We start from the raw sequence: 21,063 nt of genomic DNA on the forward strand, positions 1-21,063 counted from the left end.
GCACACACATGGAAGTGATTGAGGCAAAAGAGATTTTTATTATAATAGAGAATATAAAATAAATATACATGACTTTTTTTCTCATTTAACAGTCATTTATACAGTGAAATTTGGACAAAAAGCGGCTAAATAAACGTTTTCTTTTTTAGATTTTTTCCTTGCGCTGAGCTATTGCTGCCTTATCTATAAATGCTATGAAAAAAAGACATGAAATACATTTAGGCCATGATGTACATTTTCAATACAGAGAGCATGTAGAGGAGTGGACAGACGCCCCGACCTGCAAAGCTTTCTGCTGATGCGGCTCACTGAGAGCTTCGGGGACTTGAGTTTTCTGTCAGAACACATCGTTCACTTTCTTATTAAAAGATGCTCTGCTGGGATAGAGAATTACTGTGACCACGTTTTCGTGACACAAGGCTTATTATATGAATGGCACGACGGGCATGGAAGGCATCGCAGAGACTCGGATTTGCAGATGGAGTGTCTGTCTGTCTGTACAAACCGTCTAAGAGAGAGGGCGACAATAAGTGCTTATGTTCTCCATTGGAAAAAGACAGGCACATGCAATACTATCAAAAAGAGGAGGAAATGTTAAGAGGAGAGCGGCCTAGAGGTGCACTAGATCTCATATAGGCGTGTACTATAACGTGTGTCCGTCCATATCTACACACACACACACACACACACACACACACACACAGAGGAGCATCACCCGCCTCTGAAAGCACTGCCAGAACTTTAGTGTCTAAAGTGAGACATTAGAAAAACATTAAATACTTCTTTTTATTTACCACTAAATATCTGAGCAACAACAGTGCATTAAAAGACAATTATCAATATCTCAATGAGAGAAAACTCTTAAAATGTGTTTTTTATATACAGCATTTCAAAAACGCGCTTCGGTAATGCGTGAGGACGATAAAACGAGAGCTTGTCCTCCGTCGGGATGGTTTTGCAGTCTTTAGAGGTGAAATAAAATATACACATTTAGCTGCTATAGCTTCCACATTGTGTCAATAACAATATGCTACATAGTAATGAGGAAAGAAGAGGACATCAAAATTGACCCATAGAGCTGACAAGAGGAGGCGCGGAAATATACACAAAATAAAAAAATACAAAAAACAAATCCTGAACAAATTCCCATCATGACATCTTTAGAAGATGAACGACTGAAAAAAAGGCACACAAATAAAAATCATTATCATTCCTGTAAAAAAAACAATACAGTGACACTGTGGAATATCTTGCGTGACACGAAGAAGCCGCACGTCACCTTCATTCTACTGTACATCGAGGTGGCGTTAACACATTCAGTAACTAGACATGATTTCATGTGAGCATATAGAGAGGAAATATGGTCTAGTGACAGAGGTCCCTTTCTATAGCTACTATAGTTAAGGCAGAGGAAAGGTGTATTATTCATAGATGTATGGAAATAATAAATATGATTGTATACTATCTGTATATATGCATTTCTTTACAATAGAGTACATTTTAAAATGCGAGGAGTGAGCGCTGTCTTGGACGACTGTACACAAGGAATGAACACACACATCACCCATCAGAACAAAAGAAAACTGCTAAACCTAGAAGTGAAAGCTTTAGTCTGGGTTGGTTTTGTGGAGTTTTTTTGCATAGGAGTTGATTCAATAATACTTGTGACACCTTGCTAGTGGGCAGAGAGAAGTGTTTGACTTCAGATACTCACTGAAGGGAGGAGAAAAACCTTTGAATAGCTGCTGGTTTAGATCCCCATCATATATATATATAGAAGTGACCAGACTGCCTGCTTCACTGTCATAACACCAGAGTGGACAAGATGAACCGAACTAAAGCAACACACACTGTGAAGAGTTCACTGCCAACATGCTTTACATCATTTACCTGAAGTTTGTCTTTAAAGCTGCACTTAATCCATATCGTTGTTCTTAAAGAGGACCTATTGTGATTATTTTCAGGTTCATACTTGTATCTTGGGTTTCTACTAGAACATGTTTACGTGCTTTAATGTTCAAAAACATTTTATGTTGCGCTGCAGCCAGTACACACTGAAACTGAAGCACTGAAACGCTCTGTTTTAAGCTCCGCCCTCCTGAAAAGCCCAGTCTGCTCTGATTGGTCAGCTGGCCTTCTCTGTTGTGATTGGTCAACCAAACCAAACTCTTCAGATTCAGCTCCAGCTCCGCTCTAACTAGCTTTGTTATGGGGGGGGGCGTGCCCAAACGAGCCGCTAGGCAGGTATTATGCAAATGTTACTTGGTGACATCACCACGTTAGGAAAGAAAAGGCAGGACAGTGTTTTTGTGGGGGAGAGGAACTCCCTTTGGCGTGAAATTTGGGCTTCGTAACTTTGCAGACCTTTTACATGCACAAACAACTATATAACAAACTAACAGAAAGGGGAAAAGCACAAAAGTACAATAACTCCCCTTTAACAATTGATCAAATGACTGCGTGATGTTAAAGGGAGTCGCTCGCAGTGACGAACCCACAGAGAATGATCACCCAACTCTGCAGTTTTAGCCTCTTTTAGCTCACTGTTTTGGTTTTCAAGCCCACAAACTCTGCTCTTCTCCAGCCACAGGAAGCTGTTTTCAGTGAAAAAAATAGCTGTCTAGTCCAGTGGTTCCAAGGGTCCTTGAGGGAGTTCCAGGGGGGTCCCCAGCAAAAAGGGGAATAATTTATTTTCACTATAATTCCATCCATAGGTCACATGATGATTTTGGTCATGGGTTTCATATACTTTCTGTAATAGAACATCTAAAAGCAAAAATGCTATCAGATGGGTGACCCTGGGACAAAATCAAATATCAAATAGGGGTCCGTGGTCCAATTTGTGTCAGTTTAAGGGTCCTTGAGGTGAAAAGGTTTGGGAACCATCTCTCTAGTCAACCCGTTCTCACTCCAAACTCGTCAAATACCGCCGCTTGGTCAGAGACCCTCTGCGTCTGATAGCGACGCACCGAGACTCCCTTTAGTGTCTGTATGAGACGCCCCGTACTTTCAACTAACTCATCCAATGTAGTATAAAGAGCAGGACAGTCTGCATAGGGCGGGTGGGGCTGGAGGTTGGATGGGTCAAACAAACACAGGACTTTCAGCCAGGAGACAGCTGTTCATGTTCCGTGTGAAACCAAGTCAACGTTGACTTATTTTACCTTCGTTTTGTTACGTACTTTTGACCCACACCACGATCTTTTCCTAAACCTAACCAAGTAGTTTTGTTGCGGAAGTAAACCTAAAAAAACGAAGTAAACCTACGTTGGAAGTTTATTTTAAAAAGACACTATGCATGTAACAAGTACAAACTGACACGTCCAAAACTGGCGCTAAAGGGCTGCCTGGCGGCATAGTTTGAAGCGTAGGGCCGCTGACCTAGTGTCGGTATTTGATGAGTTGGAAGTGAGAATGTGTTGGTCTGGCACCAAATGGCAGACAGACAAAGTCAGCAACCAGCTAGTGTATATAATGAACTATCCAGCAGCTACAGAGACAGATATCTATATTCAGGAGGTGGAGACCAAAGCAGAGCTAAAAGGAGAGTGAGTATTGGACAGAAACATGATTCCATGTCTACTAGTTGTAAAAACAAGTCGCTATTTCATTCGTCATATCCACTTTATAGAAAGCTGAAGTGAAACCAAAACCTCTGGGTTCTGTTCCATAAGAAAGAAACCGTCACACTGATTTCACTGATCTGTTACTTTTGACAGAAATCTAGTTAAGATAACGATTTTTTTGGTATGCTAACAAATGAATCTTTGTTTGACAAACATTTAAACTTCTAATAGCGAGTGCTGTGCAGCTGATTTGTGTTAAAATATGAGCAGCAAACAGCAGGAACACGCTTCATGTTCTCAGAAAGACAGATTCCAGAGGCCAGCCCAGTGGTGACGTCTGGACTTCAGCTCTCTATAAGCTGATGAATCCAATAGGCCAAAAAAAAATTAAAAAAAATTAATTAATGCAGCTTTTTTTGTTTGTGAAATATACTTAGATCCAGTTTTTGTCAACCAAACACTGAAATAATAAAAAATCAACTATCATATTTCTTTTCAATTTGTGCAATAAACTTTTTTCTTTTATAAAGAAGATGGGACTTTTTTCAAATGTTATTTTGGAATGAAACTCCAAATCAGAGTGTCAAAGTTCACCTGCACATGCTTCAAATTGGTTTTTGCTTTAAAACCCTGAAACTTTTTGCGAACTGACATAATTTGGACGGAAGTGAGCCCGAACCCGTAACACTGAATGTTAGTCTGCTGCAGTACGAGACAGCAGGACGCACTGAGGAGTCACTCAAGACATTTCTTACAACTGACTCTGAGGCAACGGATACATCTTAGTATCAATGCAAGAAATAATCATCAGAACTGTCTCACTGAGAGCAAAGCAGGAGGCTTCTTTCAGCATCAGGGAAACACGACTGAATTCAGTTTTAAACTACGACACTCGTGTCTTCCTGCATGTTCTGGTGGAAATGCTTTAACACTTGCAAAAACATATCTACGTTTATATGTATAATACCAGTTTCACAGGACAGGATGGAGGTGCAGTTTTCTTTCAGCTACTAGGTGTCAGTGCTTCCTCATCCCACTGCAGGCCACTCATCTGCCAAAAACAGCCCCCCCCCCCCACCCCGTCCTGCTGTGTCCACGTCTGTACTGGAGCAACGCAGTTACAGTTACAGTCCAGTCATTGGGTGCGTTCTTTAATACAACCTGCACGACTGCCAGTCATGTGACCGAGCAGGACCAGTGAGGATGGAGCAAGTAGTGGGGAAACAAAGAGGAGAGAGGTGGGGGGGGGGGGCAGAGAGCCAGTCTCACTTTAAGGTTTATAGGGGAGCGTCTTCTGTGTTATATTCAGTACACAGATCCTTTACTGAAGTAAGAAGAATACGATGATACCATAATACTCTTACATTAAATACTACTGGAGTATTTTCGGCTAAATTTACTTAAAGTATTAAAAGTAAAAATACTGTGAAATGAAAATGAATGTGTAAGCAGCATTGTGCTGTTTGAGGTTTAGATCATTTGAGCTACTTTATATACTGTTGGCAGTTCAATCTCCAACAGTACAAAAGCCCCAGTCTTAAAAATACAATTCTGGCTTTAACTAGCTCCACAATCTGTTGGTGCAGTAAAAGTATTTCAACTGCTTTATATTTCAAATGAACCATCTAAAGCAGTGGTTCTCAAAGTGGGGTCTGGGGACCCCCCAGGGGTCCTTAAGGGGGTCCCGGGGGGTCCTCAGCAAAAAGGGGAATAATTTATTTTCACCATAATTCCATCCATATGTAACACAATGAAAGAATGTATGACTAGTTTGGTCATTGGTTTCATACACGCAAGCAAAAATCCTATCAGATGGGGGGACCCCGGGACAAAATCTTACCAAATGGGGATCCGTGGTCTAATTTGTGTCAGTTTAGGGGTCCTCGACGTGAAAAAGTTTGGGAACTATTTTGGGAATTAGTTTCTAAAGAACTAATTGTATGTAGAAAAAAGAAAGTATAAGGTGGGTCGCTGCACTAGAAATATATGAAATAAAACTTGATTATAGAATATACTTGCAACAAATTGATTTGCATTGAAAACAGGCTGTAATATTCTGACTGCACTTGTGGATTTTTTCACATTTGTTTGAAAAAATAAATTAGGACTAAATTATAGCATAAAATTACTCGATGAGGAGATTTTTGCAGGGAAAAATGCACAATAATTTAATGTTTTTCTTTGTATAGAAAAATAAAAATTTTAACTGGTAAAGTAAGGAGTTAATCTCTAAAATAAATATAGTGGAGTAGAAGTATTAAGTAGCATGAAATGGAAATGGCCAAGTTAAGCAATCGTACCTCAAAATTGTACATGTTGGCCGCTGGTTAGCTTAGCTTAGCACAAATGCTGGAAACAACTAGCCTGGCTTCCCTCTGTTCCAGTCTTCATGCTAAGCTAAGCTAACTGGCTGTAGCTTCATATTTAGCGTACAGACATGAACTCTTGGCAAAAAAAGAGAATAAGCATATTTCCCAAAATGTCGAGTGTTCCAGGCATGACGTATTTTAGTAGGCCAACTAGGAAGTTAGCATCGCCATGGGTTCCCTCCACTAACAGCCAATGGGATTGTTCCATTGGGTTTTAGGTTATTGCAGAAAATAAGCTCTGTGGCAAACAAACGTTTATGATACTTACACCTTTGTTCAGCAAGATATTTTCCACAAATGAACACCACTTTTATGATTTTTGAAGCGCGATTGCAATCAGCAGGAGTAAAAAGCTAACGCTAGGCTATAAATGAACTACACCACGGTCACATTAGCGCGAGTATACACAACGAGGCTGTAAAGAAGGACGAGTCGGCGTGATGACGTTTAGTAGTCTCATTTAGCCACTTGTTAGCAACCAACTTTTTTTAATACACATAAAGGCTTCAAAATTGATGTTTTCACCGGTGTTGGTTTGTTGGTTTGTCCGTTTGCAGGATTACTCCAGAAGTCCGTAATGGATTTGAATAAATTTTTTTGGAGGGGTGGGGTGTGGCACAATGAACAATCCATTAGATTTTAGTGGCGATCCGGATCATGATCCAGCTTTGGGAATTTGTTTTAATAACTCCGCTCAGCCTGTTTATTAACACCACAGGCTTTAAGACATGCGCAGTCTAACTGATAACGCGTTCATGACTTGTCACCCTGCCTCTTCCCTTCTGCCTGCAGAGAGAGGGACAGAGAGAGAGCGGGGGATGGAGGGAGGGGTGGGGACACCTGTAGATTTGTCGTTTTTTCACATTAAACTCAGTGAAATTACAGTTGAGTTCAACCAAAGCACACTTGGTGATTGTGGGAAAGAGTAACGACGACGGTTTAGGTGAGTTTTACTTTGTTTCTGTCCAGTTTGAATGAAGTGTTTTACGATGCTTCGCTACGTACAGATGATCTCAACATAAACAAGATTACACGTGGATGCTGGTGCAAGCTGAACGGCAATCGTCCTCATGCAGCTTGGCGGAGGTCTGTGCTCTCAGAGTGACATTCTAGTTATTGATGTGTTTATGTTGTAGAACAAAACGTTAAAATCTCTTCAGCTTGTGTTAACCACAGACCTTATTTCAGGCATCTAACTAAAAACCAATCAACTACCAGACGAGGGAACAGGAAGTTCTAAAATCCTAACTCATTTCTGGGTTTTAGGACTCTTTGTTTTAGGGGCACTGAGGATTTACATCAGTGCTTGGTTACTGTTGCTCCTGCTGCCTGCTGGGCCTGGGCCTGTATCACAGAACGCACCTGCTGTCTTTAAACGTCTCAACCTAATGTGTGTGCTCGGTGAGGGTCGGAGTGGAAGAGGATGAAACTCACCCTGCGTTTTGTTCCAGCTCTTTGCGGATCAGTTCAGCGGTCAGTGCAGTTCTAGTAAGTAAAAGGATAAACACCATGCATAAAAAACATACTGTACACACGCACACTCACATACACACTCACTCACGATGATAACATTAAAAAACAATCTGACATCAGGCAGTAACAGTCTCAAGAAGCATATGGGAGGGAGGGGGGTGTACTGTTAGCTGCCCTGTACGTTTATGCGCACGTTCGTGTTCAGAAAGTGTTCCACAATAAGATGGGTGTCAGAGCAAAGTGTCCACCGGCAGCTCCCGAACAAAGAAAAGAGTCCGGAGCTGCAGGCCACGACGAGAGGCGTCCAGCCTCCTACAGAGGCCGTCGTCATCATTCTTATCTAGGTAGTGAAGTGAACTTAGACCTGTAAAAAATACTTTTCTTACGTTACCAAATCCAAATCTACGTAAAGAGAGATCTAAATATAGAAACCTTATAATAAGAAGATTAAGTTAAATTGCGCATTTAATATATTTCCCTGCAATTGCATCAGCTGAAGTGCTGACTTCTCTTCTTGTAGAAACATGTGACTGTGTTTTTTTCTTAAAAGGACAATGGTTAGCTCAGACACCTCTTCTGATCATCCGAGGTGACGTTACACCAGAGATGCTCCTGTGTTCCGTCTCAGCCCGCCACTTCCACATGGAACTGTAATATATACACTGACATCATCTATCAAGGTAAACTAAGCAAAAGAAAAAAACAAATCAAATAGAAAAAAAGGTGCTATATACTGTACATATATGAACAGAGCTGCGGTTGTTCCCGGTTCGGGAACGTTGGGTTTGTTAAGTGCCACGGTTCTGACGCCTTCACGTCTATCTTACATTATTTTCACCGGCCCCGACGACTCCTTGTTAGATTGTTTTGGTTCCTCTATGTCTGTTTGGCCTTCATGTTACAGTGCCCGTTGAAGGCTGTCAGGGAAGAGGTCAAAGGGAGGGGGAGGGGAAGTTGGAATGATGTAATGCGCGGAGGGAGGTCCGACCAGGATGGAGGGGACCGTACGGTGGAGGAGGAAGGAGCTGACTCCTAATGCTGGTTCAGGAGTGACTGAGAGCCTCAGTAACGGTGGGTCTGGTGGGAGTACTGGGAGCTCTGCTGGGTGGTTGACGAGTATCCCATGGTGCTCTGGGGCTGAGTGGAACCTTGGACGCTGCTTTGGTAACCAAGGCGGGAGCCGGAGTGCTGACGGGACGACAGAGGGAGAGAAAACAACAGCAGTGAGACTAGGACTGTATGGGGAGCCACGCCAGCTAATGTGTGTTGTGTTAAAGTAGGTCTGCAACAAAAGAGAAACTGTCTTGGCCATTTTCAAAGGGGTCCCTTGACCTCTGACCTCCAGATATGTGAATGAAAATGGGTTCTATGGGTACCCACGAGTCTCCCCTTTACAGACATGCCCACTTTATGATAATCACATGCAGTTTGGGGGCAAGTCATAGTCAAGTCAGCACACTGACACACTGACAGCTGTTGTTGCCTGTTGGGCTGCAGTTTTTGCCATGTTATGACTTGAGCATATTGTTTTATGCTAAATGCAGTACCTGTGAGGGTTTCTGGACAATATCTGTCATTGTTTTGTGTTAATAATTGATTTCCAATAATAAATATATACATACATTTGCATAAAGCAGCATATTTGTCCACTCACATGTTGATAAGAGTCTTAAATACTTGACAAATCTCCCTTTAAGGTATGACTTGCACTATTTTATGTCTTTGATTCTCATTTTGCTTTTACTTGTGTGATTTTCCTTTTCTATAAATACATTTTTAAAGAGCATTGTTGAAGGGAACCTGTGATTTTCATTGCCAACGACCGCTTGCTGTCATTGTTGAACGAATAAAAGAAACTTGAAACTTGAGCATTTATAAATGCAATGCGTGTTGTGGCGTATCCAACGCTGCGTGCATTGTGCATGGTGATGCATAAGATTGTTTTGCGACAGCGATCGTTTTATTGCTAATGACACACAGAGGTTCGTTGTGCTACTGAAAGTTGGCAAGATGAATGGAACTCATCAGTCAACTCGTCATAAAAGCTGCTGTTTTCTACGTCAACTTTCCACTTCAGGCTGTTTGAGAACGTCATTACCTTACCTGACCTTACCTGACCTTACCTGACCTTACCTTACCTTACCTTATCCTACTTTACCTTACTTTACCTGACAAACATTCAACGGGATTTTCCTGCAAGAGTTCTGAGAGCATTTTCTAGTTAACTATCTAGTTATCATTATGGATCATTATTATTATTATGGATTATTTCCCATGTTTTTTTAGGAGTCTGTTCAAAAATAACATGAATTTTGTAAGAATATATATCTATACTGTATACTGTATATAACTGATCAGCCATAACATTAAGACCACTGACAGGTGAAGTGAATAACATGGATTATCTCGTTACAATAGCACTTGGTAGTGGGGGGGATATAATAGACAGCAAGTGAACATTTTGAACTTTGAACTTTGTGTTGGAAGCAGAAAAAATAGACCAGCGTAAGGATGTGAGCGACTTTGACAAGGGCCAAATTGTGATGGCTGGAGGACTGGGTCAGAGCATCTCCAAAACTGCAGCTCTTGTTGGATGTTCCCGGTCTGCAGTGGTCAGGACCTACCAAAAGTGATCCAAGGAAGATAAAAAACGGTGAACCGGCGACAGGGTCAGACCCGAGGTTCATTGATGCACGTGGGGAGCGAAGGCTGGCCCGTGTTGTCCGATCCAATAGAAGAGCTACTGGAGCTCAGATTGCTGAAAAAGTTAATACTGGTTCCGATAGAAAGGTGTCAGAACACACAGTGCATCGCAGTTTGTTGCGTATGGGGCTGCGTAACCGCAGACCGATCACAGGGTGCCCGTGCCGACCCGTGTCCACCGCCAAAAGCGCCTATAATGGGCAGGTGAGCATCAGAACTGGACCACGGAGCGATGGAAGAAGGTGGCCAGGTCTGATGAATCACGTTTTCTTTTACATCATGTGGATGGCGACGAGTTCGAGGTGTTGACTCTGCCTCCAAATTCTCCAGATCTCAATCTAATCGAGCATCTGTGGGATGCACTGGACAAACAAGTCCGATACACGGAGGCTCCACCTCGCAACTTATACAGGACTTAAAGGATCTGCTACTGACGGCTTGGTGCCAGATATCACAGCAGACCTTCAGAGGTCTAGTGGAGTCCATGCCTCGACGGGTCAGGGCTGTTTTGGCCGCAAAAGGGGGATCTACTCAATATTAGGCAGGTGGTCATAATGTTATGGCTGATTGGTGCTTGTGAAAATTCTGGCCCCTTGTTGATGATTGCCGTTAGTACGCTGTAGGTTCTAGAAGTCGGGGCAACAGCAGCTGCAGCTTTGGCTGCTTATGTTTTATCCTACCATTTCTCCTCCTTCAATTATCTGGTATATCAATTGTCAAGGCAAATGTTTATGAAACGCTACTAGTGATAACGACTTAAAGAAATGAGACAAAGAAAAGCATGTCGACCTTATTTTTGAAGATGGACTGTGTTGTTCGATTAATCCTGGCAAGGCAACTTTATCAGTGTTCCAGCTGAAACACCAACATGTGTTTCATGTCTGTGAGAACTATTTCTTTACTGGTCACAAGGCGGTGATGTGAGATAGCAATGTTCCTCCAAACATCATCCCGACTACAGGATGAAATCTTATGTAAGCAACTGAGATATTAATCTCAGTTGAAATGCTTTTACGATCCTAAGTGACTGTAAAGACTCAATCAATGACAGATTACAATCACAGCAAGTGTATTGGGTTGCGATGACGTCCGTGCATGTTTACAATGTTTGCCATGGTGAAAACTAAGGTTATATTCAGGCTTGTTGATTGGTTTTAATAGTCAACCACTTTTTCCAGTTTCTGGACAATATGTGTCATTGTTTTGTGCTGTTGATTGATTTCCAATAATAAATATATACATACATTTGCATAAAGAAAGCATATTTGTCCACTCCCATGTTGATAAGAGTATTAAACACTTTGACAAATCTCCCTTCGAGGTACATTTTGAACAGATAAAAAATGTGCGATTAATTTGCGATTAATCGCGATTAAATATTTCCGTCGATAGACAGCCCTTGATAAAACATTTACACCAGAAGATGAAAAGCAACTGAAGTGTGAAGCTGGAAATGTGAAATGAGCTGAGTCACAGGATGACAAGAAGCTGGGACCTCAGCTGAACTCATTACATGTCTACACCACTCAGCTGGTCACAACACTGCATCTGTTTGGGAGAATGATTGGAGAGTGGTGCATGCTGGGATAGCCCGTGGTACAGGGATCAAAGAGGGGGGCGCTGTCACAAAGCGAGCCACCCTCCTGGTATGTCGGCCCAATCCACCGGTCTATTTATATACATGTGCTGAGACCTGACAGCCACCAGCTGTCTCACATGCAGCCTCAGCCAGTGCTATATATATACATCTGTATCTGTGACATGCAGTACGTACGGCTGAGAGCAACGCCCTCCTGTGGCCTCACCGACACAGCACACTAATACAGAGAGGCAGCAGAGGTCACGCTGTGCTCTACACTCATTGACACACACTCTTCCTGTCTCTGCCCTCCATTCATCACACTCTCTCCATCACTCAGAAATCTCCCGTGATAAGAGCCAAAGATACGGCGGAGTAGGAAACAGAAGCTAGCAGCCAGGCACCACAGTGATTAGCTCTCAGCTGTCAGCAGGACAATGTAGAACGTACAGTCCTTATCGGAGAGCTGACAGGCTGTTGTTGCCTGCTGATTGTGTGTATATGTCTTCCTCACACACATTACACACACACTTACTGTAGATTACACTGCTGACAGTCCTTAACATCTGTATACATCTAAAGAAACTGTAACCATCCGTAGCAATGGTAGACTACAACACAGCCACAGGAGGGAAAATAAAAATATCTAGAACCTCACTAAGCTGCATGGTACAATTCAACCTGATGTTACGCCAAAGCATGTAATAGACCCACCTGTCAAGCAGAGAATAGCGGGTCAGTGTCATGCTTTGCCTCGCCGAGGTGTGAATATTACACGAACAGTACCAGCAGGGGCCAACAAAAACACTCAGTTAGGTTTAGGAAAAACGTCATGGTTGGGCTTAAAATAATGACATAACCTAAGTAAAATACGCACAGAAACAACGCAACATCACTACGGAAAACACGTGATAAACGTCACTACAAAACACGTGACAAACATCACTACAAAACATACAAAACACGTGACAAACGTCACTACGAAACACGTGACAAATGTCACTACGAAACAGGTAACAAACATCACTACAAAACATGTGACAAACGTCACTACAAAACATACAAAACGTGACAAACGCCAATACGAAACACGTGGAAAACGTCACTATGAAACACGTGACAAACATCACTACAAAACATGTGACCTACGTCACTACGAAACATGTGAAAAATGTCAGTATGAAACACGTGACAAACATCACTACGAAACATACGAAACACGTGACAAACGTTACTACGAAACACGTGAAAAACGTCACTATGAAACACGTGACAAACATCACTACAAAACATACGAAACACATGAAAAACATCACTACGAAACACGTGACAGACGTCACTACGAAACATGTGAAAAACGTCACTATGAAACACGGGAAAAACATCACTACAAAACATACGAAACATATGACAAATGTCACTACGAAACACGTGAAAAACGTCACTATGAAACACGTGACAAACATCACTACAAAACATACGAAACACGTGACAGACGTCACTACGAAACACGTGAAAAACGTCTCTATGAAACACGTGAAAAACATCACTACAAAACATACGAAACACGTGACAAATTTCACTACAAAACGTGAAAAACATCACTACGAATCATACGAAACATGTGACAAACATTACTAACGTAGCTTACAAAACAAACACCGGCCTCCTGGTTGAAAGTCTTGTGTTTGTTGGACCCATCCACCTCCCCTCCCGGCCGCCATTAGCGATATTTCTCCCTTTTTATTCTACGTCATTACATTACAATCAGTGCAGACTACATTGCGTGAAAATAAGACGACTAAAGCAAGAACGGCCTTCTCATAACACGCTTTTGCCTTGCGCATCATTAAGGAGATTATTATCTCGGTATGCATTCAGGCTACGTGGTGACTCAAGAGACAATCAGGCAATAGCTCCTCAGTTGCTCTCACGTCATTCTTCATCGGTTTCTCAGCGCTGGATTCAACCAAACAGTCTGGACATGTTTGCTTCAATGAAATGGAACTCCCAATTTCCTTGGGATTTTGATTTTGATGTATCTCATTATTTCAGAAAAACAGATCATATTTTTTTTCCATGAAAACCTTTCCCGGAATTACTGAGATAATAATCTGATAATAATCAGGAAAAAACAGAGCAAATATTTTATCCCAAGTGACTGTATTATGTTTCCGTATCGAAATGCTTGTTTTGTCGGACCAACAGCCCAGAGACATGTTAATATTCAACATTGTTGTTGATTCCTTTTCTGGATGAATGAACTAACTGTTTAAGCACTAAACTTACTGAAGTTACTCAATAGGTAGATTAGTGAGATTATAAATTATATGTTGCTAGGGTTGGGCAATGGCAATGAAATCTATGACAGTATATAAATAACATGTAATTCTATATTCTGATATTGATACATATAACTCAGTAAACTATCCGTAAATGCATTTGAAAATATCCTGTAGGTAAAATAACAGGAATGTCCAGTCAATTAAAATTCAAAGTATGTCATCACATTGTTGTGACGTATAGCTGCACTGCCTACTGTAACTGCTGCATGTGTCATACTGTAGATATCTAGCATATTCATATCTTTCCCTTACCGTTTATTCTATATATAACTGTTCATTCTGTATATACTCTTTAGATTACCCTGCACCATAGACTGTACATAAGAAGTGGACGTAATCACCGTGACGTCACCCATTGGTTTGTGGACTACGGTTTTGAAGCCTTGAGGTTTTTGGCTGTCGCCATCTTTGTTTGTTGGAACCAGAAGTAACACAAGAGGGTGGAGCTAAGTGCAACCAAACGCTGAATAAAGCCCTGTTTCCACCGCAGGAACTTTCCCCCAGAACTAGGAACCTTTTGAAGAAACGTTTCGTCTGCAAGGACCAGGGTCTAAATTACGTTCTGGGGACATTTTTCGGGGCATTTTTATAGGACGAGGGGAGAGCATTTCTTCTTGTTTGATAACATTAAAATTAAAGTTAGGCTCCGCTGTCAGGTTCCCGACTCATTAAAAAAAAAGAGAGTACGATCGCGAGGGCGACCACTAACATTAGAGAGACAGCAAGCTTGGCGGTGATGTGAATGAGAGAAAGAAAAGTTATTTTTCTATTTGTTTCATGGCGTTAACGTTCTAAAGAACAAATAAATAACCAGCAAACACTCAACAGATGATTTACTGTGGAGACAGACGCTCTTAGTTTCATTTCATTCATTCCATCCAACATGCATCAGTAAATATATGCAGCAGTAAATGTCGTCATCGCAGTGAGACAAAACTTTTAAACGTTAATTTTTTTCATTGCGTAACAGGCGGACACACTGAGCTGCAGGCTGCAGAGTGTGTTTAATGCCGTGACAACCAGCAGCTCTCGTCTTATGTCATGTTGCTTGTCATTAGTCAGCGGACTAATTTGTCTCATCTTCATGGGTATTTAGACCGAGGTGGAAACGCAGACAACAGTGGACTGAAGGAACCTTTTAGTTCCTGGAAAAGTAGTTCCAGGGACTAAAAGTCTTAGAACTTATTGTGGAAACCCAGCTTATGACATTTGTAGTTGACCAAAATGTTACGATTAACTGAAAACACACTATGAAAGTGTTAGAGTTAGAAGTGGAAAACACCGGACAACGCCATGGTAGAGACCTGTCAATCACAAGGTAGCCCCGCCCTAAAGCATCCCCTGCTTTATGGCCTATTTGACTCTAAATGGGACCATAATTTACTAAATGAACATCATGCTGTATTGAAGAAGACTTGAAACTAGCGACTGAGACCATAAACTCATGTTTACAATGTTTACTGAGGTAATAAATCAAGAGAGAAGTAGGCTCATTTTCTCGTAGACTTCTATACAACCAGACTTCTTTTTTCAACCAGAGGAGTCCCCCCCTGCTGGCTGTTAGAAAGAATGCAAGTTTAAGGTACTTCAGCATTGGCTTCACTTCTCAGAACTGAAGGTTGCCGCCTGCTCTGCACTTTAATGCTTTTTGCACTTTAATGCTTTTTGCACTTCTGGATAGATGCTAAACTGCATTTCATAGTCCTATTACCTTTACTCTTCAATGACTATAAAGTTGAATCTAATCTTAAAGTCAAATTTGCCATACAGGGCACAGAATGTTGCCAACCTCAGTATAAATGGTAGAAAAATTGGTTGCCAAAGTTCCATTGTCTCACAATGTATACCATCATACCTACCTAGACTTTGACCCACTGGTTCCTACTGAAAACATAAATCTTTCAAAAAAGGCTCAGGAATTTCCTAAAAAGGCTGTAGTTATTTAGAAAATGTTATACAAACAGTGAATTTAGGGACTATTTTCAGTGGCGGCTTAATCCACATTTGGTGCTCTAGTGATTATTTGGGGCAGCAGGACGGTGTATGTGGGATTGAGTCAAAATAAACTACAGTGTGTGTATTCATGGTAAAGGTTTATGGTGTTTTTAATGGAGCTTAATGGAGGAAGAAGAGATATCACACACACACTACCTGTTAGTAGATACATTCAGTGGTTTGGTTTGAACCTTTTTATGGGATTAGTTGACATGAGGAAACATCTAGGATAGCAGCAGCCACCGACTTCCTTCTGGATTATAAATCCCACTAACCTGGTACTCTGACTGTAGCACCCCGGTCCCTGAGGAGGCCCCAGAGGGCCCGATCCGAGGTTTCTTGTTGGGGGGCCCCTGGTCCTGGCCATGTTGTAAACCCCCGCCGGCGGCGGCCCCCGTGGCTCCAGCAGTGCCGTTGGTTTGTGCCAAGTTCTGCTGGGAGGGGGGCCTGCGGGGCTGCGGTCTGCTGCTGGTTCTGGGCCTGAGTCTGAGCCGTTGTCTGCTGGTGCTGCTGGGTCTGGTTCTGCAGACGGACACACAGGGCAACCCAATAAAAGCTCAGCAGAGTGATTAAGAATCTGGCTGTAGGGAGTGGGGGAGAGGGAATCTGATTAGAAAAAAACAAAAATGAAGTGTGTGTGAAATAAGTTTGGTTACTTGCTTATAATAGTCTTGTTGTTCCACCTTCTATTTGCTCCACTTTAATCTATCGGCTCCGGCTTTGCCACTGAAATGCAATCTAACTTGCGAAACATCGTTATTTTAAAGAAACATCAAAATAAAGAGAAACTTCTGAACACGAGGAGTGACTTTACCACCAATAACACAAAGAAAGAAACATTTACTAACTCAGCTCAGAGCTCCCTGTTTGTGTGTTCAGACAATGATGATGTCTCACATCATCTGTTTCTGTGTGTGTTAACGCTGGCCCGCGCTAAAAGATGTTTCAAATCTTAACAGATGTTGAAAATGTGAGTGAGCCCACACATAACGACGTGTTCTGTTCAATTTAACAGTTTAGTTCCTATAGTGTGAGGAGAGCAACGATTTGGCCAAAACAGCCACCACACACTAACAGATTCATTCATGAACAACAAGAATCCCCATCAAATAAAATAGAAATCTTGCAAAATCAAATCAAACCTGACTTTAGTGAAAACAAACATGGCGGACAGGAAGGATTAGCGAGGTGAGTTTTTACTTTGTATTGAAAATTGACGAAGTATCGATGGATGGAGTCATGGAGACACGTTGAAAAAAACACTTGCGTTGTTGCCACAAATCAACAAGTCGGTCCGCCATTTCTGAGCTCCATCCTACTACTACTTTATGCTTCACGTTTAGCATTAACTCATGCATTAGCCGCGGCCGCCATGACAGCGAGGGTGGTATTCTTTCCTTCTTCGGTCAGCTTGGTTCTCTATTGGCTATCGTTTTTTCCCACGTGACCTTTCATCGGCTGTCCTCTGGGTTCCCCACACACACGACTTGAGAATGGTGCGGCCAGGATGGACTTCCAAGCCGACTGGGGGATGTAAAAACTCTCTTAACATACCTCACACCACAGGAACATTTGGAAAGATAATTTTTAGATCCATCAAAAAATCGAGGCTTTGCTTACGATCGTCATGAGGGAGGAATCAGGCCCAAAATCATCTTGATTCTCGGGAAGCGTGTACCCGGCATTAGCTGATATTCATATATCATCTATTTCACAAATGTCTTCACGTTCTAAAAAGAGACTAGCTGAGGGGGGTCACGCTGCAGAATTTGTTGCCCAGAGATGTTTTTGCCCTTTAAGCTTTCCATGTGACTGAACATGAAAGGAAAATAGACTCTCGTTCCATCTGGCAACGCCTCAATCTATTTCATTTGCCTCAAATACTTTAACTCTTTCTACTACCACGATCTTTTTTGGGCAAAAACAGGTGCCCTTACTGACCAAAGATCTGTTTACAATAAAAGAACCAAATTTAAGAGTAGGTAAAAAAGTTTTTCCAGATGACCTGACGTAGTTTTTCTGCATGATGATGCTGCTACGTGTACAGTATATATATGTATATATATATGTATATATATATATATACATATATATATATATAAATCCTTATAATCAGTGTATTAATGTTACAACAGCTTTATTGAATACTCGATTCTGATTGGTCAATCATGGCGTTCTAGGTCTGTTATGTCTTTATAACAGACCGTTGCTATGTATAACAGACCGTTGCTATGTATAACAGACCGTTGCTATGAATGCAGCTCTGATGTCGGACTCTGGTGGACCGGTTTTGTGTCAAATTATTGATTTCTTAAGTAATTAGCCGTGTAATAAGCGGGATAATGTACAGCTAGCCGGACATTGTTGCTTCGTGTCGGGTTCCACCGTGCGGCGTCGCCCTGTCGAGGTTTCTTTCACAACAATGACCGGCTCGCTGTACATTATCCTTAACAAACAGTAACTTAGATGGCGGTCGGCACGCTCTCAGTTTGGAGAAACAGACAGGAGTACCAACATGGTAGCAAAGCAATAAACTGCTGTTGATGGGGGCAGCGGCAAAACTGATTTTTAACACCTAAAAAAGCTAACATGTACCCGCTTTGGTACATGGCTTTCTCTAGTTAGGCTTTCACTGTTCGTCTCTTGTAATGCAACGATGAGACGCGACGGGCCCAACAGCGGTGGAAGAAGTATTCAGATCTTTTACTGAAAGTGGCAGTAGGCAGTATATTTTTGGCATCATTGGGCAAAAATTCCATAACAACCTTTCAGCATATTGTAATTCAAGTGTTCTGAGAGAAAACTAAACTTCTGCTCCTCCTCATGACTCTGTTTTCAGACTTTAAAATATCTAGCCCGTGACGGGAGACTTTGACCAATCACAGGTCATTTCATCGAGAGCGTTCCTATTGGTTGTACTCTGGTCATGTGACCAGAACTTGGCGTTCCTTTACCAGATTTACCGGAGGACGCAGAGGCACATGATTTTTTTCAAGTTACCTGTTTCATGGACTACTGTCAGGATATAGCAACCGTTTTATAAAAATAACTTTTTTAATTCATATTTGCTCTAATCTCGCCTACTTCAGCTTTAATAGTGAAGCATCGATGTTAGAGCAGCATGTTTGTGTTGTAGCTGCCCGAGGTGGAGCTGGTTTTAACAGCTAGCTTAATTCCCAAATAGAGGGTCACAAGATCAATCTGTTCATGAAATGATTAATGGGAGAGGGAAGAAGAACAAACACAGTCCTGCTACACTCCTCTCTAATCTTTGCATGCTTTTATTGTGAAATATCTGAGTTTTATTTGTTTGGGCCTCGAACAGTTCCAATTCCAATGAAAATATTTGACAATATGGGGAGGGGAAATTACTCTATGGTGGAACTGCTACCTGAAATATGAAACTCTTTAAGTAACTAAAGCTGTCAGATAAATGTAGTGCAGTAAAAAGTAGAGTATTTCCCTCTGATATGTGGTGAAGTAGAAGTATAAAGTAGCATGAAATGGAAAGACTCAAGTATTTCCAAAATGTGCCCAAGTACAGCAGTTGGCTTGATGTAGTTAGTTACATTCCACCACCGTTTCCCAATCGTGCTGCTCTTTGTTTCTGCATGTCTCTGCTCGTCTCCGCCTCTGGCAAAGTCACTCAGTGATTTATTATTACACACAGTAAATATAGGTGAAAGGACAGGAGCAGTCCTACGGTAACATTATTTTATCATATGTACCAGCTGTTATGAGCGGAATATAAAACATTGTTCTTCTCTAAATGTTCATCACGCACCGCTGGAAAGCAGCTTCAAAGCTGCTGATTGTAATGTACCCTGACAGTCCCAAAACATTCCACAATAAAAGCACAGAGAAGAGCCTTCAGGGGAATAGTTTCACTGTCCGGCACAAATAAACAACTACACCCTACTACACTCGCTAACTAGAACCACATACGGTTCTCTGGCTTGTACCCATAAGAGAACCTTTTTATAAAGGTTCCACCTGGAAACCTTTCAGAGGGTTCGACCCAAGCCCCTCAGGAAGAGCGCTGGTCGTTGATGCCAATTTTCATAGTGGCCAAATGGCGGTACTACAACTTCCGTGTGCGTCACGTGATGCTATTGGGCCCAAAAATACTTTTTCCCATAGACTTACATTGGGAAAGAGACTTCTGTAACTCAGCAGATTTTTTTTAGGTAAATCAACTCCCCAGTACGAACACTCTAATAGTCCCTATTTAAACCATTAGGTCCTAAAAGTTGTAAAAACGCACTAATAGCTGAATCCAGAGTTATTTCTCTTCCTCCGTTCATGTGAATAAGTCCCAGACCAAGGATGGAGCGAGGGCTGGGCGGCGGAGTTAGCAAGACGTGACGTTTGGACCCCGTGACCGAGCCATGCGACTGAGCCGACGCTACTGCGCATGTTCCATGGGCCCAATGGATGCAGAAGATCTCCGAATGATCCGGATCCGGATGGTACTTTTCTACTCGGAAGTCGAGCCATTTTGGCTTCATGCGCCACTGAGCAACTCTCATAGGAATGAACGGGGCCCCGCCTCCAACGCTGTATCCAGTTCTCTTTATACATCCAAGATTCTACCTAGATATAAAGAGTTAAAGCTAGAACCATCTGTGAAAGTTTCCACCCAGAACCCCCTATGAGAGGTTCTAAAGAGAACCCTTCTATGGTGCAATGGTTCCACTCAGAACCCTCTCTGGAGGTTTAATACAGAACTTTTAAACCTTCTTAGTGTGCAAGAACCCACCCAGGGGGGTTCTACTGAGAACTATTTTTTCATTCAAAGGGTTTCATCTAGGGATGCACCGATCCGACTTTTTCAGTCCCGATACCGATAGCGACATCTGGGCTTCGGGTACCGATCCGATCCGATCCGATCCGATATCAGTGTTTAATTACAAAGCTGTACGCCTCACTGTGTGGACTGGGATCATTCTGTTACGTGTAAGGAAACATCAAGCTTGACTTAAACATTGCTTTCCTAACTTTGTAAAATAAAATGTGACCAATAAATACATAGA

At 41.9% G+C, this 21,063-nt stretch overlaps 1 protein-coding gene across 1 annotated transcript in view; it reads right to left on the reverse strand.

Annotated features, from left to right (window-relative positions):
* Positions 1-8,333: 8,333 nt before the first annotated feature.
* Positions 8,334-21,063, reverse strand: part of cdk19 (cyclin-dependent kinase 19) — a 72,299-nt gene continuing 59,569 nt past the window's right edge. The window contains 3 exon segments of the mRNA XM_037751736.1: positions 8,334-8,596; positions 16,306-16,509; positions 16,511-16,552. Of these exon segments, the coding sequence (XP_037607664.1) occupies positions 8,471-8,596; positions 16,306-16,509; positions 16,511-16,552 (372 nt within the window). The 3' untranslated portion in view covers positions 8,334-8,470.

Source organism: Sebastes umbrosus, chromosome 18 (assembly GCF_015220745.1).
Source record: "Sebastes umbrosus isolate fSebUmb1 chromosome 18, fSebUmb1.pri, whole genome shotgun sequence".
Classification (NCBI taxonomy): Eukaryota; Metazoa; Chordata; class Actinopteri; order Perciformes; family Sebastidae; genus Sebastes; species Sebastes umbrosus.